Source organism: Calypte anna, chromosome 2 (assembly GCF_003957555.1).
Source record: "Calypte anna isolate BGI_N300 chromosome 2, bCalAnn1_v1.p, whole genome shotgun sequence".
Lineage (NCBI taxonomy): Eukaryota > Metazoa > Chordata > Aves > Apodiformes > Trochilidae > Calypte > Calypte anna.
Window position 1 is genome coordinate 79,613,810 of NC_044245.1, and position 24,888 is coordinate 79,638,697.

Sequence of the window (24,888 nt, forward strand, 5' to 3'; positions counted from 1 at the left end):
AAGGTACCATGGCCAGTAGTATATCTAGCGATATGCAAAAGATAACCAAGGCTGATATTTTTGAGCAGTGGCATGTGTTGCTGCAAACTCAGTGAATCCGCGTTATAGGACTATTCTTCTTGTCTCCACAGATGATCTTAATATGACCTACGAGTGCCTAGTGTTCTGGTTAGGTTGGATTTACCATGCCTATGATGTAAGTCTGACAAACCGGATGAATCAGGTCTATTGCTTAAGCGATCTGCACGTGGGAGCTTGTGTATGCGTGTGCCCACGTTGATGGTTCTTGGACTTGGAGCTTGTGTTCAGCAAAGCAGGAGCCATGCTGAATCTTAAGGGCATTCTGGTACTACTTCTCTGGATATGATTTCTGAGTTGAGCTGGAAAACCCATCTGTGAAGATCTGGTTGTTTCCCAGCCCTGCACAGGAGGGGGCTACAGGGGTGGGTGTAGCACTGGATACAATGGGCTGTGGTTGTGCAGGGTGTACGTGTCTGTGGATGTCTGCCTGTTTGGGATGTGTTTGTGTGGGCGAGTTCTCTTGTCTCAAACAGATGAGATATGATCAAGGACACTGTTGATTTTTTGTTTGTTCTGCTTTTTTCCCCTGAAGAAAATCCTGTATTTATTTGGGTTTGGGTTTACTTTAGTCAATATTGTGATTTGAAAAGTGTATAAACAAAATACAGCTTTATAAGAAGGATATTCTAATATTCCTATTTCTTTCATGTTCCTTTTGCCTAGGTTTTGCTTAATATTTGCAATCTTTCCACCTTTGTTCTTAAGTCCAGCAAATAATTGGGACTTAATGAGATCTCTTTCCTTATGTGAAGACCTTTTCAGCATGAAAAGAAAAATAATATCTAGTAATCTAGCTAACAGACACTATAATTTTGTTGGAGCACAAGGCTGGATATAGCAAGTGTTCTAACCATTCATCCTTGATAGTGGGATATGATTATATAATGCAGGTGTTTAGGAGGAAAGGAAGGGAGGAAATTAGTATTTTAGTTATTATTATGTTTAAGTCCCTCTCAGTTTTAGTACACTTTCAGTTTCAACATATTTTTATTTCCTGCTGCCAGATCGCAAAAAAAGGAAGTACGTTTTTCAATACTATTTTAAGCAGTATGTAAAGTTTACTCATATGTGATCAGTTCTCATTTGTGTAGATGGTGAGAGCACTGAATTGGGTAAAAACTCCATCTCTCTGGAGTTTCTGGCACTTCTTCAGACCAACCAACATCAGCAGAAGTTGCTTGGAGCAGCTTGTCCAACTCAGTTTGTGATCCCTGTGGAGCAAAAGGCAAGACTGGCAAGTGGGGTGATGTAGAGCAGGCGTGTTCTTATCCCTCCCAGTGTCCTTTTTGTGCTTTGCATGGTGAGCAGTGGTTGCCTTTAGGAGTTGTATAAGAAATCCTGGATGCCTGGGCAAGCTCCCAGCTGCCTGGATAAGGTGAGGTTGCTGCTGTGGCAGAGTTCCTGAGCAGTGCCGTGCAGCCACAACAGATGTGGGAAGTCCCAGCATGCAGATGAGCCATGGTGTCTAGACATGCTATGATTATTTCTTTGCTCAATTCCGTCTGTAGCCAAATATCTTTCCAAATACCCTAGACAGATGTGAGAGGGGAGCCCATATCCATGTGCCTGCAAAAGCTGCGAACTGCATGCGCACTTTCCTCCATGCCCTTGCCAGATTTAATCGTACTACTTGGTTGTACCAATGAGTTAAGTATACCGTATCCTAACAGCAGTGGAAAACATCATTCCTATGTATTTGTTACTAAGTTCAGTGAAGATTTCTGGAAAACTTTCGCTAGTGTGCATCTATGTATATTTTTGTATCGATTTGCAGAGGTTTTTTTTCCCTGTTCCTTTAAATTAATGTGCTTCTGGGCAAATGAAATGTATCATGACTGAATTTCCCTCTTTTGTGCTCATATTTGTTGCTGAGAGTAGGGAATAATAGCTATTTTGAAAGCAAGTTTGTCTCTTCTTTTGACTGGCCATTTTCATGCAAGTTTTTGTCTTAAATTATGACTGATCATCTGATTCAGAAATCATTTTGAAAGGAAAGGGTGGGAGACAGAGGCAGGGAGCACAGCCACTGTATCCTTTTTGCTTTAGCAAATGGTGCTGAACCAAAGAAAAAGTAAGCTGAAGCATGGCAATATACCTGAAATAATAATAGTTGTTTTTTGCAGCCAGTCTTCTGATTTTGTTGGTTCAATTTACATTGCTATAAGATTGGTTTGCTGTGGGCTATGAAGACTGTGTTAATCTAACTTCAGCTTAACTGAATGAATACTCAGGCTAATTTTTGGTTATCTTGCCCACAGTATTTACTGTATTGTGCATGATGAGAGTGCTGCCAAAGTCATAGGAAATAAGGGTACTGTATTAAGAGGTACAAAGGAAGCAAGACAAGCTTAACAAGTTTGTTTCTGCCTGTGTGCATGTCTTTCATTAATCTGTAAAACTCTACTTTCCAGTTTTGTGTAGGTATTTCTTGAGAATAAAAATAAACTTGCTAGAGTTTTTATTTTGCTAAAGTAAAGCGAGATGTTAATGCAGAAATACAAATCGTGACATGAGTGATGAAAGAAGAGTGGGCAGGTTGAAGTGCATGTAGAAAGCACCAATACTGTCAGTTTTGTTTAGAAAAATTGAGGTCTACAGTGTTCTTTGTAATGTCTCAAAGCATAATAATTCAGCTGCTCATTCTGGTGTAGTGAATGCATACATAAATCACTAGCACACTGCAACTTTGAGAGGGGTTGCTTGTAGTTTTCTGTTGACCTTACAGCCTGGTAACAATTATAATTAATTACTTGACAGTCTGAATGTCTCCCAGTGCTTTGTCATTACCGTCCATGGGTGGCGGGTAGTTGTGCTGAGGTGTTCAACTATTCTCTGGTACATGGTAACATAAAAAGCAGAACTTGGTCCTCTTCCAAGATTTAAATTTGTCCTTGCCTTTCTGAAAAGTGGTTACAGTGTCTTTTCAATATGTTTCACCTCCCACCTTGGACTATGAAATTCAAAGTGGCTTTCCATTCCTTAGCTTTGTTGATCCATATGCCATGGAGAACACCATCTAAATCTGCTCTTGGCAGCTTCTACAGCAGAGTTTCAGATTGTTGAATTTCAAGGAAGGCTGTATACATGTGTGCATATGATATACATTCTTAATTTAGAAGAAAATGTAAATTATAAAAAGCTGAAGTTCTTGGGTATAGGGGAGGAGGGTATTTGTAAGAAATTTTGATGTGGTGAACATAAATATGGATCTTTGTTGTCCAGCCTGGAGAGTTCTTGCTCACATGATGTTTCCTTGCTATAAAATGTTTTTAGGCAGAACTGCTTATGCATTCGATGGCTTTTCTGATATTTTCATAGGTCAGAAAAGCACTGGAAAGAAATCACCAGTCACTTTATATAAGTGAGTAAATAGAGTGGAACAATGACTCCTTTTTGCCTCATGTCTCTGATCAGGTTCAAGGGTGAGCTGTCGATTGGTAGTGTATTTGTTCTGTGCTGTAGATATTCTGAATCAAAGAAATGGATGCTTAAATTGGATGAACTATTAAGTATTTTTACTTCTCAAGTGAAATGCCTTTTTGAGGTGCTGGGAGCAGGAAACTGCTGTATGAGTTCTGTCTTGCTATTTCAGGTTAAGATAACACAATTGATAAGTAGTAACTTTGTTCAAAATGGGAAAAAGATAATTTTTGAATGGGTGCATTGTCTTTTTCATTCCTATTAAGGAGGTTAAAGTAGTGAAGTGTTCTTAATGATTCACGTCTTTTTCTTGAATATATCTCTTGTATTGTTTTGCAATGTTAGGCAATAAGTACAGTTTTTCTTAAACTTTGTTTTATGAAAAGATGAAAGAATGTTTAAGTTTTACTCACCTGAGTTTTGTCATGGATTTCACATGGGGCCAGATTTCAGCCAACATTTTAAGCATGTTTAATTTTAATTGTGGTTAGGACACCAAAGATTTTTACATTGAGGATTTTTCTCAAATTTGTATATCCTGTGAATTTTGGTTATTCCATGACAAGTTCTCTTTTCTGATTCTTACCCCAAGCTTCCAATTATTTTAAAGAATTTTTTTTTCTGCTTCTTTCTGTTTGGTTCTTGTTCACACTGTGTAGTTCAGTGCCTTAGACTTCTAATTTATTGTCTTGAAAGACAGCTGTTTTATGAGTGTTATAAATGTCTGAGAACTTCTGATGAACTCTTTGATAGTTAACATTTCTCTTTTATGTTTTCTTCTCTCCTAGGATCCTACAAGAAGCAAGACCTTACTGTATTAGTTTCTGCACAAACGTTAAACAGAGGCAGTACCTGATTACAGAGGGATGGTGACTAAAAGGTAGGTAAGAGACTGTACTTCGTTCACTGGGTAGACAGTGATGTCATGAAGAGATTGTAGGATATTGTCTGGAAAAAGACTTGAGAGATGGTTTTGTAGACCATTATAGGTATTCTGGCTTTCTCTCCCCCCTGAGCTAAGTAAATGCAAGAAATGGAAATGGGAGGAGTGAAAGAAAAACAACATGCAGTTCTCCTTCTCACAAATTATGCTCATCTTCAAAAAGGGAAACATGTAAAAATGGGAATGTTTGCTTAAAGAAAAACTGAAGATGCAACTGTAAGAGTAACATGTTTGTAGGTGGCAGAGACACTGTTTCAGGATGGTGTTTTGGAGGCTTTTTGAAACAGTCTAAAAAAGACTTGGGAAAAGGAAGGCCATATAGCTAAATGACAGGATAGAAGAGACTATTAAAAGCAAGAGGATGTATTAAAAAAATCTGTGGCTCCATTCAAAGAAGGAAATAGGACCAGAAATATGACCAAGTACAGGACCTATCGGGCTAAACATAAAATTAATAAATGCATTTTTCAATGACACCAGTAGCAGGAAGTCAGCTGAAGAGTCTGTGGGGGCCTACAAATAAGCATATTATGTAATGGATGATCTGAGATAAAGCCATGGCAGAAACCTGACAGACATGACAGAAATTGTGTGCATGTGCTCACCACTGAAAAGCGTGGGGTGATTCCTGTTTTGGAACCTGTTTCATGGGAGGTTTGTGAGATTGCCTTTCTTAACCGGAAGCATTTGTAGGCGAGCTTGGGGAACAAATTGCATGTTCCAAATTTAACAGGTCCAGATGTAGTTTACTCAACTTTTTAAGGGACAAAACAGTGAAATAGGCTATCTACAGATTGTGGCATACAGCTTCTTGATTTAAAGTGCCCCAGAAGTTGGGTGGTTGAAGATGTCTAATTTGATGCCACATGTTAAAAAAACATTCATGTGGAATCAGAGAGTCCAGACTCCAATAGACCTTTTCTTTAAAATGAGTGAAATAGTGAAAAAATTGGATTAGCAGCTGTTTTAGGAAGGACATTGGATAATATGATAGGGATAACAAGAAGGAATTAATTTCTGTGAAGAGGCAGCCTGATGAAGAGGAGTTTTAGACACAGGTTATTACTAGCCTTCAGCTGCTAGAAGGATACTTACAAAGATGACAGAGCCAATGTTTTTAGGTGTGCCAAGCCATGTTACAGGGTGTTTACATACACAGATTGCAGATTGAAATATTCCATTTGGGTATTGTAGGAAAATCCTTTTTACTGTTCAAGTCTCAGTTGGACAGTGCTACAGCTGACCTGATCTACTGTGCCTTTTAGTGGTCAGCCAGCATGGAAGGCTACCAGAGATTCCTCCAAGCCAGCATTTCTGTGATTCCAAGTCTTGCTAAACTTCTTTGTCCTTTGAAGGGCGCAACCAACATGAAGTTGAAAGAGATATGTATTGTTCTACTTGAATTTTGCAAAAGCTTTTCTTACTCAAAGTCCTCTTAAAAAGCTCTTGAAGGAACAGGCACAGATCAAGGGAGAGAACTGCCATCTGTGGAATAATTCTTTAAATACCAACAAATGAAACAATGGGAGAAAAAAGTTTTTGAAATCACCAGTGGATTTCCACAGAAATCTGACTGCTCAGGAGATCCTCATATGGTGGCTTGGAACAGAAGTGTGGTGACACGATTGGTTTCTGAAACTACTCAGGGCAAAAGAAGGTAAAAGAAAAACAAAATGAAAAAAGGGTACAAACTGCAAAACTGCAAAAAAAAAAAAAAAGAAAAGCTTCTGTAGCCATTAAAATGGTGGATGAAATACAGGATCAGTAATGGCAAATTATTTAAATTATTTAGAGCTGGTCTTAGATCTTGGGACTAGAAGCTGTAATTTAATGAAAAAAAAGATGGTCTGTACTTCAGTAGCAACCAAAAAGCACCTTTATATCAGGATTTTCTCTGAAAGCAAAGAGGTCAAAATATCATTAGTCTACTCCCTAAATGTGGTGTGTTTGCATCTTAATTATGCTGTGCTGTTCTAGTCCAGAGTGTTTAAAATTCCTGTACCAGCATCTGTACCTCCTTTGGGAAGTTTTCTGAGCAGTTTTGAAACTCAAAAACATGGGAGGGGTTTTTTTCATTTGACTAGAGAGGATAATTGCCCTTGGTAAAAATGAATTTTGTTAAAACAATAGCAAAACCAGACTAAAGCAGCTGAAGTGAGGACTGAAAGGATTACTACATAACATGACCAAATCTTGCACAGACAAAGATGATATCCTCTAAGTGATAGAGGAATCAAAGAGGAGAGGTGCCATGCTAGATCTTGCACTCACCAATAGGGAGGGGCTGGTGAAGCTCATGAGCAGCTTTGGCTTCAGTGACCATTAGATGGTGGATTTTAAGATCCTCAGGGCAGCAAAAAAGAAGGTACTCAGCAAGCTTGAAACCCTCTACTTCAAAAGAGCTGGTTTTGGCCTCTTCAGGAACCTCTTAGAGTACCACAAGACCCTGGAGGGACTGGGAGCTCAGGAAAGCTGGTTGACTTTCAAGGATCATCTCCTCCAATCTCAGTGGCAATGCACCTCCAAAAAGAAGAAATCAGGCAAAAAGGCCATATCTGGCTTTTTTTTTTTTTTTTTTTTTTTTAATCTATCTATCTATCTATCTATCTATCTATATGGATGTACAAGAAACTCCTGGCCCCAATCAAACGCAAAAGGTAAATCCACAAAGGGTGGAAGCAAGGAGAGGTAACCTGTGACGATTACAAGGAAATTGGTTGCATTGTTTCATTGTTTGTGATACCAGAAACCAGGGTAGAAAAGCTAAAGCCCTGATGGAGTCAAATCTGGCCAGGGACGTTAAAGATAACAGAAAAGAAAATGTCTGAGAAAAAAGGAAAAGGAGAGAATGTGGGATCCCTCCAGAGCAATATAGGTGACCTGGTTACTGAGGATATAGAGAAAGTTGAAGGTCCTCAACAACTTACTTGCTTCAGTCTTCACTTGTAACCACTTGAGCCACAGCAATCAAGTCGCAGAAGGCAATGGCCGGGTCTGCCAGAGTGAAGAACTGCGCAGAGTAGGTGAAGATCAGGTCCAGGAACGTGTAGGGAACCTGAAAGTGCACAAGTCCGTTGGACCTGATGAGATACATTCACAGGTCCTGAAGTAGCTGAAGTTGCAAGGCCACTAGCCATCATATTTGAGAAGTCGTGTCAGTCTGGAGAAGTTCCCACAGATTGGAAAAGGGGAAACATAATGCTCATTTTTAAAAATGGGAGCAAAGAAAACCCTGGGAATTACAGACCAATCAGTTTCACGTCTGTGCCAGGTAAAATCATGGAGCAGATCTTCCTAGCATCTGTACTGAGGCACATGAAAAATGATGAGGTGATGGGTGACAGGCACCATGGCTTCACTAAGAGCAAATCATTCCTGAGTATGGTGGCCTTCTATGGCAGAGTTTGAGCTCTAGTAGATATGGGAAGAGCAACTGCCATCATCTATCTGGACTTGTCCAAGGCGTTTGACACTGTCCCATGTGACACCATTGTCTCTAATAAGAGGGACATGGATTTTCTGTATGGATCACTCAGTGTATAAGGAGCTGACTTGAAGGTCTCACTCAAAGACTTGTGATCAATGGCTCAATGGCCACCTGGAGACCAATGTCAAATGGAGCTCCTCAGGGGTCTGTTCTGGGTCCCGTGATGTTTAACATTTTTGTCAACAACATCGACAATGTCATTTAGTGCACTCTCAATAAGTTTGCCAATGATACCAGGATGTGTGGTGTAGTGGATTCACTTGAGGGAAGGGATGCCATCCAGAGGGACCTTAACAGGCTTAAGAAATGGGCCAGTGCAAACTCTATGAGGTTCAACAAGTCCAAGTGCAGGTCCTGCATCTGGTCAGACCAAATCCAGGCACAATTACAAGCTGGATATAGGGTGGATTGAGGGTGTTGATTGATGAGAAGCTTAACATGAGCTGGCAGTGCACTCATGCTGCTCAGAAAGCCAACCGTATCTTAGGATGCATCAAGAAGAAGATCAAGAGAGGTGATTCTCCCCCTTTACTCTGCGCTTGTGAGAGCCCACCTTGAGTACTGCATCCAGTTCTGGCGTTCCCACCATAAGAAGGTCATGGTTCTGTCAGAAAGAGTTCAGAGGAGGGCCACAAAGATGATCCAGAGACTGGAGCATCTCTGGTGTGAGGAGAAGCTGGAGGACCTGGGATTGTTCAAGCACGAGAAGACTTTGGATAGCCTTCCAGTACCTGAAGGGTACCTACAGGAAGTCTGGAGAGGGACTTTTCGTAAGAGTGTACAGCAATAGGACAGAGGGAAATGATTTTAAACTGAAGGAGAATAGGTTTAGCCTGGAAGAATTTCTTTAGTATGTTGGTGTGAAACTCTGGAACGGATTGCCCAGAGAAGTTGCCCTCCCTGGAAGCATGCAAAGCCAGGTTGGATGAGTCTTTGAGCAATCTTATCTAGATGAGAGGCATCTCTGCCCATGGCAGGGAGGTTGGAGTAGATGATCTTCTAAAGTCGCCTTCCAACCTAAGCCATTCTATAGCATGTATTTCAAATAGTGATGTAGAGAGTCCTGACGAAAGAGTATTTTTCTTGCAGGAAGAGGGAATACAAGGGTGTTGGTTAAGATAGGTATAGGGGAACTCCAAAATAGCAATTCTGAGGAAAAAAGGAAGAGGAATATAACATAGGTTATTACCAACTAAAAGTATTGCTTAGGTAAGCCATTTCCTGCCCACCTAATTTTTTGAGCTCAACTATCTGTGAAGGAGAGTCCTTACTTGTTGCCCTTCTAACTCTTCTGGTTTCTTCCATGTGACAGTGTTTATGTGCTGGTTCCCTTTGCACCAGGCTTGAGAAATTTTGACAAATGAAGCATAACGAGAGGCTCCTAAGTAGTAGTTGTTTGTTAAATTCTCTTTCACAAAATGTGCCTGATACGTAAAATGACTTAGGACCACTAAGCTGTGCACAGCTTTGTACTGAAGTGATGAATTGTGTTGTACTTGACTCTGCATATGAGGTGAAGGAGGATCAGAGCAGGATGGATGAGGTCATTCTCTCTGATGGAAAGACCCTTTTTCCTTGCTACAGAGAATGAGACTTTTCCCATTGAGGCTTGTTGCTAAATCTCTGAGATTAATGACGTCTGGAGACAGCGTTTTAACACCTGGTGTGAAACTGTATTGTCTTTGAGTTATAATTTTAATATATTGTCTTTTTTTTTGGCTTAAATATCTAATTAGGAATAAGGTTCAGCTTTCCCTACCAGCAGAACTGCCCTCCCCCAGGTTACACCGTGAAATAGAGATCCTGTCTTTAAGTATTCCAAATACCTCTCAACTGCCTGAAGTCTCATGGTTGCTTTCTCTTGATCACTGAAGATGTCAAGATAATCTGTAGAAAAGGAGACTGTTTTGAGACCCTTTGCACTATTTCTGTTGATCCAGCTTTGGTGTATTTTCTATTTATTTTTTGCTTCCACATGACACTTATTTTTCATACTTGCAGTGTGTGCATTAATGTAGTGTGTGTAATCTGTTTGTTCTGGAAGCTCTTTCTGCAACACCATTCCAAACAGCTTGAATTATTTTTCACTCACCTTCAGGTTGCATCTTTATAAAATAATGGTGAAATCCAGTGCTGAAAACCATGCGAGATTGACAGCCTTGGAAATTGAAATCCTGTTTATCCATGGACAAGATAGCACAGCCTAGCTGGAGCAAACTGTGTATCTTGACAGTATGACTCCTGATTAACCTGCTGAGATGACCCCTACTTCAGTTATTTATTATTTACAGAGCACTGAAGGTTTGCAAAGACTTTGCACAGTAAGAACATCATGTTTCAATTTGTAGTTCCAATATCTTTCTATATGATGCATTTATTACTGCATAAATACAGGTTTGAGTCTTTAAAAGGAAAGGAACTTTGAACTCTGCACTGGATTTCCCATGTAAAAGAGATGTATTTGTCTATACTTATATTATTAGTTGTAGAAACTGAAAGGGCAATAGTGATTGAACTGATACATGCAAAACCCCTTATCTTTTTATATTAAAAAATCTAATAATTTCAAAACCTGAATGCCTTGTCGTGGCTTCAGCAGTACAGATTTTCTACTAGATCACTTTGTGACTGTCCTGTCAACACCATCTTAAAGTGGCACGTAATAGAGAGTTGGTCAGGTATGAAAGAATGGAGGGAACCTTTTACTGTCTCCAAAATATCCTTTTGGAACACTCAGTAGCCTGCAAGTCTCATCTTCTCTCTGGAGTGGAGCATGCTGAGTTAGCACATAGCAAGCATACTGTGCTAGAAAGGTGGTTTTTACTTTTTGGTTAGTTGAGTATGATTCACATTTTAAATCTGTCTTCCCGAGTCACACATTTCCTAACACTGACATAAATTGCCAATTTTTTATTTGGCCCCACGCGTACAGTATCAACAACTTTCTTTGGTGTTTTTTGTGTTTCTTTCTTTCCCCTTTCTTGGTAAATTTCTGCATTTTATTATTACACAATTCTACCAGTGGAAAGGCCTTGCATCCACAGCATTTTCCTTCTTGGTTCTTTATTTTAAATTCCAACACTTTCATTCCATAGACAATTCTCATACCTGTAATGCTTGTATCTTGTTGCACCACTGCTATGTAATCTAAAGCTTTTCTACTTTGACTTGAATGTGAATGCATACTCTATGCTTATAAGATTCCAGAATGATAAATGAAAAATGATGGATATAAAGCTATAGAAGTCTAAAGTGATTTTGGATATGAGTGAGACATCAGTGACACTTCACGTAATTCAGCCTTTGACTGATGGAAACTGTCAGCCACTGAGAAGCCACTGGGAAAGATGTCACCAGACAAATTGGTTTTTCACAACATTGTTAGTTTGTGAAATAACCTAATGGAATAGATTTTTTTCCTGAAAGCTGTAACTGAAAATCATTTTAAAAAGCATCATCAGTAACGATTAGACAAAACATGAAAATGTAATTAAGCTAAAATAACTTTTTAAGATAATATTTCACACCTGGAAAAAGCAGTATATTTATTTTGGTTTTTTGAAAAACGAATACACATAGCAGCAAAATGTGTGTTCTGAAGGAAGCCCACAAGAGACTTCTGTGTATTGAAATATGTCAAGAACTATTCCTTGTTTAACCTTGGGTGATTTGACATCTCCTTATGGTTTGACAGCTTCACTGGTTGCATTACAACAGATAAAACATGGTTTCTGTTGTGTCAAGTTTTGCTGCTTTTAAACAGACTTAAAAATAGAACTTAAAATTTGTAACAGCTATGTTGGAAGAAGAAAATACAACTCTGATTTATTCTCTTTAGAAGGGTTTTTTTCCCCCCTGTCATGTCTTGTCTTAGGATTTAGAAAAAAAAAAAAAAAAAAAAAAAGCAAGTTTTTATTGACAGGAGGTTCAGGTATGTGCAGGGGTGCTCCTCATGTGTGAAACCTTCAAGTGTGAATACATGTGGTTTTAAGTATAAGGATTGTATTAATGTTGAAATTTGGCTTTTGTTCTCGAAGATTCTGACATTGGATATTTTAACTGTATTATGGTATTTGAAAATATTTGTGCCTTCTGTTATTTGTAATTTTACCTCATTTATTTTAGCAAAGGGTTTATTACCTTGATCTTTCACAGAAGGTGTAAAATATCTGTGTCGGGGTTCAAGATGTAGTAAAAAACCTAAGAAAACTAAATGAAGTTATGAAGTTTCTGAAAGATCTAACAGATTCCCTTCAGATTCCTTGTTGCAGGATTTTGATGACTTTGTCAGGGTGTTCTATGTTACTGATGGACATCTTCAAAAGACAGATGATTAGCCACACAGTGAATTTTCCTGAATAAAAAGAGGCATTTTTGTATGATGTATTTGGATAATCTGGATATTAACCCAACTGAATGGGGCACAGAGGGAGTTGTGTGATTTTTCCATTGCAGTTCTCAACTGAATCAGGCAGTAGCTTACTTAGCCTATGTGTTTTGTATAATCAGTGCAGAAACATTGGATGCTTTATCCCATTTGTGCATCTTCTACAGATACTTTCTCTGTTAGTTATCCAATAACTGAATGAAGAATCCAGAAGCTTGGGAAGATGAGTGGGTGTTTTGGGTGCTTATCTTGCTAGAAAAGCTATGTATAAATAAATAGGTGGGGAGCAGGAGTGTTCCATAGCAGTGGTATGGGAGTTCTAAGCTGCCTCATCTCTCCCTTTCCTTTGTACCAGTCTGCTAAACCTTTCTGTCATTTATGCTGTTGCTGCAAAGAGAGACGATGTCAGTTATTGATGGCAAGAAAAATCAAAAGTTGGTAATTGGCTAGGAGCTGAAAGGAGGTGGAAGTCTGAACTGCATTTGCAAGTGGGGTGGGAAGGGGGAGTGGATTTGACATACAGAAGTGTATTCTGGTCCACTGTATCTCAGATGTCAAAGCAGTTGCCACCATGTGTTTGCTGAAATGTGTTTAATTACCACTGCCCTTTAAAATTGTACTAGTGCACTGCAGGCCTGAACACACCATGAGAATGATAAATTTGCCTGTATTCATTAATTGAAGCAGGCTGTCACAGCAGTCATTTCATGATATTTTGGAGCTCATCCAGCAGTTCTTTTAGGTAGTAACTGCTTAAATATCTTTATTTTGGAAGTTTGCCTGCTACTAATGTGCAGAGCATCCCCAGATTTGTCTTAGCAGTACAACTTTGTCCTTTAGATTGGTGATTCACGTTTTAAAATATATCATATTAAGTCCTTAGGAAAGCTAATCCCAAGTACTATCAATTTTGTGCAGTGGCATTCAAAATGATAGTGAACTGTCTTCAGTTGAATATAATGTGTTTTTTGTTTTTTTTAATCCAGTTTATCTGAAACTGCTGTATTACTGTCTTCCTTCTGGTTACTCTTACATCCATGTACACATTTTGGCCTGTTTTCCTGTACAATTTACAAATATAAAAAAGTGTATCCAGATGGCTGCAATGCTAATTTGTGATGTGATGATCTCTCTTAATTATTCAAAATGTACAACTCAAATCTCTGCATTGCCCCTTCCCAGTTTATACAGAATTCAACAACTAAACTGGCATTACTTTCATATTGCCTCTTTTTTATCTGCTTCCATTAACCTTGCCTTAATTCATAACTAATTTTATACATTGTCAGGATTTTACAAATTTTTCATCCAGCTCTTTCCTTCATCTTCCTCATTCCCCCTTCAGGTGATAAAACTTTGTTCTTCCCAGCTGATTTTTTTTTTTACTGTGGTTGTCTCAGCACATTGCTTTCTGCTGCTCTCTTGCATAAATCGATTGTTCACTTTTCACTAGGCTTTATGAATAACTCCTAAATACAGACTTTTATGTACTGTATAGAGATAGAAGTAAATAAAATGCAACCTATGTGTGTCATGCAATACAGAGCTCAGTTCTTTGCAGAACAGGGAAACAAATGGCTCTGTTTGGTCAGAGATGCATTTAGCCCAGCATCTGGTCTCTGTCAGGGGCAAACAGAATGTGTCTCCGGGAAGATGTTAAGACCTCAGCAAGCAGCTAGTGACACTTTTCCCAAATATTGTTGCAGTATCAGTCTCAAGAAATTCCTCCAGAATGGCAGTGCCTAGGCATTTCATAACCATCAGTGGATTCTTTTTCTGAGAATCTGCACAATCCCATTTTGAAGCTATGCTGTTTTTAAAAATCAACAGGAGCCTATGGTAAGGACTTTGTACTGAACTGCTATTACAACACCTGAAAGTATATTTTTACTACAGAACAGCTTGTACTGTATGCAATGTTGATGATGTGTACCATCTTTTGGGCCCTTAGAAAATGTGTTTGCTTTGCCAATAATATTACCTACTGGAAAACAAGCAGGGAACTGTGATAGAGAAAGGAGACAGTGCAATGTAGGGATGTGTTTATAGAACTGTGAATTGCTGTAGTTCTTGCTTCTCCATTTCCTTTTTCTGCACTAGATGACACTTCTGCTCCTTCCTGGCTTGCTTTCTCTCACTTCATGCCTTTCATATGGCTGTTAAACTTTCTGTGGTTTGCCTTCCAACTTTCTCCACTTTTGAAACCTTTCTTTGAAAGCTATGATTGCCATTTTGATTGACCATTGAATTTGTTTTGTCAGGGAAAAACTATCCTGCCTTTATAGTCTGTCTGAGGAGGAGAATCTCATCTTCTTCTGCCTCAGACTTGACTTCTGATGGCCAGGCTGAGGATTGTAGTTAAATGGATGTCCCAAGCAATGCCTGGGGAAAGGTGCTCTGGATGACTGGACCAGGAGATGAGTTGTGAGCAGCAGGAAACTGGAGGTGGCAATCTGGGGCTTAGGAGGATGCAAAAAAAGCTGAGGACCTTAAGGGGTAGCTAAGAGGAAAAAAAAAAGATTTGAAAAAATGATCTGAGATTTTGCTGGAACTCCGACCATGGCTGTATTGATTTGAGTACCTTTATTCTTACCTCTGAGCTGCTTGTGCTTTTCTGTGTGAAGCTGCTGGGTTGGCTGGTGCTTGCTTAAGGAAACTACTGTTCTACTGGTGCTCTGCCCCACTGATAAGGCAGACATGCCCACACTGTGATAAATGAGATCTGAGGCATTATTACAAACTTCTTGCTTCGCTCAGGCCAGTGGCCAAGTATCACAGCATTTTAAGTAGCACTGGAGAAGTAACTTTGATGACAGATTCCTCTTTTATGAGTTGTCAGCATCAGCTACAGATATTAGCAGACTTTTGGCAGAATGTCGCTATGAATTTAAGGATTGATATTTGACTGTGTTAGTCTATGACAGCTGATGGGTGACTGCCTCTTGCAGATCTCAAAATTCATGCCACTGCAAAAATGAACGACAATATTAAAAAAAGTTGAAGGAACTCAGTACTCAGTTTGTTAATTGAAGATGGCTCTTACTTTATAAGAATACAAATTAGAACATGCTACTCTGCTGCACAGCAAACAGTCTGCATTGCTGGGGCCTGTGATGAGACAAAACAGTGTATGACTGTATTATTTCACTGCAGAAGCTCTACAGTCTCCAGTTTCATCTTGGTGTTTAATGAAGTCATCTTTGAGCTATTGCTCTAATCTGTAGATTGTATATCACTCTGAGCGATATACAAATTGTATTTTTAAAGCTGTACTGAGTAAGGAATGTACTTAGAAGTAATTATATTTTAAAGACCTATAGCTTTTATTTGTGCATTTAACAGAGGAACAGAATTAATTACTATAGTAACAACAACTGATTGTTTTTTTTAAAAAAACCCTGTAATTGTAGACTGATGTAGCACTCTTGATGCCCTGTCTCCTGTTTTCCTTCTGGGCTGCAGGGCTTGTTCCCAATGGTGTTATCAGGAGTGATAATTGAAAGCAGACACATTACCTGAGAATTCAGTTAGATTTTTTTCCTAGATGTGATGACAAGGACTTTTTTATATATTAGTTTATCTAGCAATCTTTCTCTCAAATGATTTTTATGAGTTTGCAGACTTTGGCTTTAAAAAATAAAGAACTATTACAGAAAAAGGTTTTTGCAAACCAAAAGCTAGAGTAAAGCACCAAGGGAAAGTGGAATGAACCTCCCACAGCAGATTCAACAAGCAGCATCTGCGAGAGAAAAAACTTGTGTCCACGAAAAGAAACTCCAGACCTGCTTGTGGATCCATGTACCCAGAAACAGTCCTGAAACTGATGTCTTCTAACCATGACAAAATCTGTTGTTTGTATACTCATATTGATGTAAGTTTGCTTTGTCGTTCACTGAAAACACAGTTAAACTGAGACTTCAAGATAATTATTTGAAAGCTGCTTTGCTGCTAGACAGCTGCAGTTAATGTGGCAGTTCTCTTTTTTAAAAATCAGTAGCTTATTTTATTGACACAAAAGAAAATGTGGATTATAATTCAGAGGTAAATTGTACTTCCAACACAGTGTATTTTAACTGCTCTAGAAATACTGATATGCTGGTTATTTAATTGTAAATATGACTTCAGTGCCTGGATGGAATAGGCTTGTAATGAATCTGCTTGGACCTAGCAGTAACATAGTAACATGCTCTGCTCTCCAGCAGCAGGTATAATTTTAAAATTCTACTTTTTTTTTTCTTTTTGCATCCTCAGATTATTTACAGACTTGTGAAATATAATTTGTGAGAAGTCTGATTAAAGATCTGTGCTAGAAAAAACTATACAAATAATCTGGTCACTCTGCTGGTTCCCAAATATATAGCAACGGTTAATAAGATGGTCAATGTCACTACTACGGATGTGTTTTGAAGAGTTTTCACAACACCATTATGTTTCATTGTGGAGAGAGATTTGCATATGGAAATTATTCAGAAATCCAGGAAACTAGCCTAAACTTTTCATGTTAAGGATTCTCTTGGCTTTTGTGTCTTACGCTCCAGGCTGTCACTTCTTGGCACAATAGTTGCACTTTCAGGAAGTAGAAGGAGATATTTCAAGATTTCTTTTCCTGCTTCAAAACTTCTTTCAGTTGCAGAGTTTCAGAGCTGCATGAGTACAGAGTTCAGGTGCTGCCTCCATAGACTTGCTCTTACAGCCTGTATCTCAGGCAGAGATGGAACTAGGCAGTAGTCCTGACTTGAGGATTCACAACAGGGAGAAAACTGACTCCTGCAAATTTGGTGGGAAAAGTATTGGTTTTGAAGGCTTATCAGAAGTGCATTCACATCCTTCTTTGCCTCTCCTTCAGAGTCTAAACTGATCTTTGATTCTAATTGAGAGAAAAAAGTGTTTCCTGCCTCTGTTTTTACCAAATTTTTACCAGTGAAAGGAGATGTTCTGCTAGGTAGGAAGAAAATTCTTTGTTCCCAAAATTTTCCCACAGTGTGACTATATATGTGTCACAGATCAACTATGGCATGTAAGTAGACTGTCTTTCCAGAGGATGCTGACTGGTTTAGAGACTGAGGAAAGGTATTGTTGTGAAAGAACCTTTGCTTCTGTTTGAGTTCTACACACAGGGGATGGGTGGGGACAAATCCTTTCAATACCTGCAAGCATAAAAGATGTGAAGCTTGTCAACAGTTAAATCTCAGTCATTAATACCAGGATTAGACCTATGAAAGTTAGTATCCTTTTTGTAATCGAACTATGGCATCCATAATGCTGTGCATATTTAGTATCTGGATGAAGAGTACTGGTCCTTTTCTTTCTGGAGCAAAAGGATTCACTCTTTGTTGTGCCCTGAGTAGAGCTGTTTTTTGAAAATTAGCTTTGATATAGGAGCTTATTACATAAAGGCCATAGGGCTTTATTTACAACCAGGGAGATAGAGAAGGCTGATCTTCCAGTTTGAATGTTTCATTTTATTGCTACTTAATACCTGTGACTTATATTCACACATTTTTAAGTATTTCTAAGTCTTAATAAATTGAAAGAAATAAAGTTTGTTTTTCTTTAGTGTGAAAGAACCATATTTTAGTTGTTGGAATACTTGCTGCTGTACTGTGGGTAAGAAAAACAGCTATTGAGAGTTTTGGATGTGGTATTTTACCTTCATTTTACTTCCTAAATACACATACAATCTTACAAATCTGAATTAGAACTAGTGATTAGTAATGTACTTGTATGATCTAATATTAGGAATACCCATTACCTGTGGTTTCACTCACATAAGCTGGTTGACTTTGGGTAAGAATATGTCTTGTATAATGCTTGACATGTCACCTTATCAAGACCTTGGAGCCTGAACTTTATGCCCCTATATACATGAGTGCAGTGAACTTCTGCAGATAATGCCTGCTGTGTGCCACAAGCAATCTTCTTCCCCTCTTTTTTTTTTTTTTTTTTTTTTCCTCTCTGAAACATAAATTTAGCAGAGAAGCTAAAATTTACTATTAAATTTATGTATCTCTCAGATGTATTATGCCTTTGATCTTTTTATTTTTAGTTTAAATTAATGGCAATTAGATCTGTCCAGGTTTTAGCTGGAAGCCTTCTTTAGAAGCAAAATGAAGTGGTAATAGAAGAGCACTTCATCTTAGGACAGCTGTGGATAGAGTGATGTTAAGGAGCAATGTTTGCTACTCATTCTGCTTTAAAATGTGTTTTTTTAAAATACGCTACTTTTGCTGTGGAGTATCTTTAATTAATAACCTTTTATTTCATGGGTATAGGATGTTTTTTTTACAAAAAATTGTTTCCACTTTATTACACTGCACACTGTAGTTCATTGAGATGGAATGTATTAGAAGTCTGTATTGCTGATTATTTTCTATTGAATTGCTCTATTAATTAGCAGAATGACTCTTCTGCCATTGTGAAGTTGTCTCAAATCTCTAGTACTCTCTCCCTGGAAGGCAGTGATGTGTTATGACTGTGTGCTATCAGCAAGCAAGTTTGTTGTACTCAATAAAGCTGCCAATGGTGAAAGTTTCTTAGGTTGTTACTTCTTGTAGTATTTGTTATGAGAAAGCTAAAGGAATTGAGTTGGATTTAAAATGATACTGACACAGTGAATATTCAGTTACTTATAAGTGTCTTATAAGTGTCTGTGTGTTTAAAAAAATCAGGGAGTTGGAACTTCAGCTTTATTCTAAAACTGAATGAAAACCATTATGTTGTTGATTGGTGTCTAAATTTTAGTAGAAAGGGGTTGAATGTGCAGTATGCAACCTTGTCATCTTACTTGGCAAATGGATAGGTATTAAACCAGTGGCAAAACCAGTGACTCTCCTTCCTGAAAAGCAAAAGCAGGTAGTTAGAGCAGATGAACTGTCCTACTGCTTTCTGTGATGTTCTATACCCACTCTATAGACAGGCAAAAAAACCCCATGCTCTAAGGCTGTTGTATTGTCAAAAAAAGAAACATAAAGGAGCACTTCCTTTCCTACATTATTTTTTGCAAGGAATCGAAGCACTCTTTCCTCTGTGAGGAAAGTGGAGCAAGGGGCAGTGGATCCAGGAGAATGTGGAACATACATTTAGATGTGTTTGCTATATCTAAATAATACAGAAATTTAGCAGAACATTATTTGCTCCTCAGACATTACAAAATGAAACTTTAAAGTAGAAGAGGGAGGGAACGAATAACAGTTTTTAAATCCTCATGGGTGATAAAAGAAATCAGTATTCCTAAATTTTGTCACTGATGATAAATTTATTAAATAATTAGAGGAGCAGCTGATAGCATACTTTTGAGGAGTAATACTACACAGACAGAAAGCAATGTTGTTTTGTTTTGTTACAAAGATTAAGAATTGTGTGATTTTTTTCCTATGATATGCTCTTGTGCTTCAGTAAATTTCTTTCAATTTTCTAGGTGCTTTTCCCACATGAGTGCTAGAAGTTAAAAGAAGTGACTGCTGGGAGGATAGCATGACCACCATGAAAGAAAACTGCCTCCTTGCACTGCTGTTGGCAGGACTTGGGGTATTAGGAATACTGGAGCCAACAGCAACAGAAGATACCCACTGCCACAGAGCTGAGCACCCAGTCATTGCATATAAAGGTAAGATGCAAGCAGAAAAAATCTCTTCCAGAAGTAGGCTAAGGATTGTGTAATGTCTTCATGGAAATTTCTGTTTTTAATGTGTAACGGTAAGAAAAGAAAAAGTGCATTCAGTCCTGTTATATAGTAGCCTGCACTGTATTCCATACAAGTTAAATACAACTATGCTTGCAAAGATTGGTCACAATTTGTGCTTAATATGTCATTTAAAGATGGGTGACTCATTTTACTATGATGAAAACCAGTCTGTATTGTTGGATGAGATTGTTCATTTTCAGATGCAGGATTCTGCATGTGTACACTTAACTTCATGATATTGCTTTTGGCCCTTTCCTCCAGCCCATCTGAGTTCCTCTGGATAGCAGTCCTGCCCTTAATCTTATTAATTACTTCTCTGAATTTAGTGTTGTCTTTCCAGATTGCACTCTATTGTCTCCCCTTAGCTTTTTATTAAGGTGTTAAGCAGTCCAGCCTATGATCACTGCATCCAATGGTAAACACACCGCCCCCTCCATGAATAAAATATATTTCTCAATATTGGTATCACCCACTAGAGTATGTCCTGAAGTGCCTCATCTACATGGTTTTTAAATACATCCAGGGACTTTGACTCTATCACCTTCTTGGGCAGCCATCCCACTATTTTTCTGTGATGACTACATCATAGCTGTCACACAATTGCTTCCAACTCCTCCTGTTTATTGCCCATGCTGCATGCATTGGTGTAGATGCACTAGAGCTGAGCTATCAGTTTTGCTCCTAGCATCTCCATTCTACCCACAGGCTTATCTCTAGTGGGCCTAGTTTTATCCCCTTCCCCATTCTAACATAGTTGAAAACCCTTTCTATGAGCCCTGCCAACTCCTGGCCAAAAATCCTATTTCTTCTTGAGGAAAATTCTGCTTCATCCTGCACCAGCAGGTCTCTTGCCATGTAAACATCTCCTTTATTATCCAACCAGTTTTTTACCCATCTGGTTGCTCACCTGAACAGACAGACAGTTAGATCCTAAGTTTAAGTGAAACATTGTTAAAAGACTTGAGATAAATTAGATTCTCTGTTCTCCCCTCATCATTAAAAACAGTCATTTTATTACAGAAGGCAACTAGTTTGGTCAGGAATTATTTACCTATGGCAAATCTATGCTGACTGTTCTCAGTCACCTTGTTCTCCTCCATATGTGCAGAAAAGTACATTAAAAGAGGACTAACTCCATAACTTTTCCAGGAACTGAATGAGCTTGACTGGGCTGTAGTTACCACATTTGTTTTCCTGCAGCTACTGGGGACCTTCCTTCATCTTTGTGATTTTTCAGAGATGAAGAGAGGCTGGATTTCTTGGTGTCTGGATTAAGGTTGTCAGATCCCATGGATTTTTACGTAGCTTGAGATCTTGCAAGTCATCCCCAAGTCAGGTCACATCTACTGCTGGTAGTTCTTGAACCATTTCAGTAACAGCAGATGGCTTTGTGACCTTGTTGGTGGAGACTGAAACAAAGGAGGTACTGAGTCCCTCAGTATTACCTGTGTCTGCCAGCACTGGATCCCCCACCCAATGCAGCAAAGGACTTGGAGTTTCCCTGCTTGATTTTTCATTACTGTGGTAGCAGTAGGAGCTGCTCTTCATGCCCCTGACTTCAATGTAAGTCTTAACTCCCACTGAACTTTGCTTAACCTGATGTAATCCTTCTATGCCCATATGGTGGTGTTTCTAAATTCTTCCTTGATCCCCCTTCCCCTGCTGACACCTCGTGCGTACAGTCTTTTTGGATTGGAGCTCCACCATGAGTTCCATGCTCTGCCAGGCCAGTCATACGTGTGGCTGTCATCTTCAGTATTATGACTGACTGCTGAGGAGCAGTTGGAACAAGGTGAAGAACACTTGGAGGATGTTTTCTGTAAAAACCTGAGGCATTTAATGACTTACCTGATCTTTTTGTCTATTTGAATTGAGTTTTTTCCGTTAGTGTTGAAACTTAGAGCAAGTTCCAAATAATTTGTAGCTATGAGGATGGAGGGATTAAGATGTATTATATTACATAGTGCATTCCTCCTGTTTTTCTAAGAAAGCACATGTGTAATTTTTTTGTTCCAATGAACTAGTATTTATTGAATTTTAATTGAAAAAAGATTTGTTTCCATTCTTTTCATAAAGTTAGAGAAAATAAAGTTGTGCTTTCTACAGAAAGTATTTTTGTTCTGGCATTTTAGTGGCTTAGTAACAGTAGTGGTACCAGCTGTCCCTTTCTCTTTCACTGAAAAATGAAATGAAGTGATTACATTCTGTACCTGGGAAGAGCAAACCATCAGTCCATTGTGAAGGAGTGACCTTTGTTTCTCTCATGTTGGTGGACTAAATAGTATGATTTAAATATATATTTTTTTAATATTCATGTTGTGTGTATAATTTAGTTATTTTTATTTTAAAACACACATGCAATGTTGTAAATTAAAGCAGCACAGTTAAAATTCTGGTGCTTAACAGCTTAATTTCACAAACTAAGGAATCACTGCATGTACTTTGTTTTTGTACATGCAACTGTAAAAACAAATAATAGAGAGTCATCACCAGTCAAACATCCTAAACGTTGATTAAGAATGTTCATAATGCTTATGAATCTCAGCCAGCTACCACGTAGGAGGGTAGTTTGAATTTAGCATGATGCTCCCTTTTGGAAAATTATTGTTCTTTGTAATTTTTAATTTCTATGTCCTTCCAGTTAAAAGTTACTATGTTAAGACTTTTTGGGAACAGAGACCTCCCCTGTAATCTTGTTTCAGTTGCATCTTTCGAATAACCAGAGATAGTGTCCCAGTTAGTTCCTTTTTCTGTAAATGTGCGGGAAATACAATCGTACAGAAGCATTTATTGTCAGCTATGTGATACGAGATTTAGTAAAATGTTTGATTCCAAACTCCCTTTATCTTTGTGGTAAAAGTACCATCAGTCAGTGAATATTCATGACATACCTTAGCTTATTACAACCTAACATATCATGGAAAAGTTTTCTTTCACTTAAAAATATTCTGACAAACTGTAGTTCATGCTCACCACAGTAATCTGTTGGAAATCATCAACTAATCTTAGAAAGATATTTGCACTTTATTATGTATTCCTCGTGACTTCAGGAGTGCCTATAAGAAAATGCCTTCTTTATCTATTGACATAAGTGCTGCTAGACCAACACAGAGTCCTCAAATCAATTCCTAACAGCTATGGAACCTTTAATTTGAATGTTACATTAATACCCTATTTTGCAAAGTAAGCTTATAATAATATTAGATCCACAGAGCTGAATGCTGTGTGGGATACTGAACAACAGCCAAGTCTGAGTGGTATTGAGTGGCTGGTACTTTAAAGCTTGTAAACTCACTACTAACTTTACAGAGATATCAACTCTTGTTTTATTTATAACTGACGAAAGCTTTTTTTTTTTTTTTTTTTTAATAGTTTGTGGTATGCCAAAATAGCAATGTACTTACTTGATTTGTCTTCCTTTGAGAGGCATGGTAGATGGAGTATAAACTATCAAATAAAACTAATGGAGTGAGAGTCTGGTGTTGAGTGTGGATGAACAACTGCAAAAAACAAATAAAAAGAAAAAAGTAGTCCCCAGGGGTTGTCAAAGTGAAATATGGAAAGGGAGTGTATCTCCTGGAAGAGCTTGCTTTCTTTCCCACTGCCCACCAAAAGGTGCTTGTTTAGGTGATGATTCTGCCAAACTATATTTTGTAGAGAGGCATATACTATTTTATTACTGGTTTTCCCAACTAAGTAGTTTTGACTAAAAGACCACAATATATCTCCTGATATCAAATGGCAAGTATTTGAGAAGCAGTTGAGAATTGTTACTCAGATACTTTGTTTTCCATTAGAGGAGGGAAGAGAAGCTGCAGAAGCAGGGGAGAAGGGGAGATGCATAATACTTTCAGAAGCTTTTCACAGGATCTAAAAATATCTTTCATTTTATGTTTTCATACATAGCACCAATAATGACATTTTAACTTGTTTATCTGTGTAATTAATGTTAGGAATTCGTAACACACCTCTTCTGTCTCCCAGAAGCTATAACAGTTAAGAATGCCTACTCTAGATCTGAAAACACTTCAACTTTAAGTCTGTTGTCATAGGCCTTCCCTAGATTAGAATAAGGCACTTTGTGCCTTCCTTGGAAGCTGCAGATTTCCTTTTCTAATTGTTTAAAGTTGGTAAAATACTATCACAGAGATCAGATCTGTATAAAAGCAGACCTCTAAGTATGGCATGGATTGACAGGATAAGCCTGATCACTTGCAGTTTAGTGTTTGCCATAAAGGGACGAACTGTGGTGATGCGTAGTCTGAAATTCAGGCTTTAAAAAAAAAAAGTCTGCATATGTTACATGCATATACTGAGGATTCATCAGCTATGATAGCATAAGGCCCATAGAAGCATTGCAGTTAAAAGGTTTTGAATTGAGTGCAACTTAGAGAATTTGGTGCAAGGAAACAAGATGCAAGAGAGGGAATGGACACATAGAGACTCAGTATGAAATTATTGTTCTTTGCATCCACTTCCATATGTTTACAATGTGTAAATAAGTATATTGATGCTTGAAATAACTCAAGAGTTAAAGAAAAAGGGCTGAAATAAGCTAGTCATTAAAGACAGAGCCTTACAATTTTCAGTTTTATTAGATTTTATTTTATCTGGATATGCTTTCATATGTAGATATGAAATGATAGCTCTGTAAAGTGTATAAGGGTTTACTGATGGCCTTTCTACTTTCTTCTTGGAAAACACTCTATATAATAAAGTGAATTGTTTACCCTAAGTGGTTAGAAAAAGTTGGGGAAACTAATTTTCATCTGGGTAGGATAAGTCATAAACAAACTGGTTAGAAAAATATGATGCCTGTGAGAAACAGTGACTGTTTATAGAAGTTGAACTATTCTTACACAAAAACCAAAGCAAACCAATTGAGT

The 24,888-nt window shown here is 38.1% G+C and overlaps 1 protein-coding gene across 2 annotated transcripts in view; it reads left to right on the top strand.

Moving 5' to 3' along the window:
* Positions 1-24,888, top strand: part of SEMA5A (semaphorin 5A) — a 309,345-nt gene that overhangs the window by 74,115 nt on the left and 210,342 nt on the right. For both annotated transcript variants that reach the window (XM_030445693.1, XM_030445694.1), the window contains exons 2-3: positions 4,290-4,381; positions 19,736-19,924. In XM_030445693.1, the coding sequence (XP_030301553.1) occupies positions 19,792-19,924 (133 nt within the window). In that variant the 5' untranslated portion in view covers positions 4,290-4,381; positions 19,736-19,791. The remainder of the gene's footprint in view (positions 1-4,289; positions 4,382-19,735; positions 19,925-24,888) is intronic.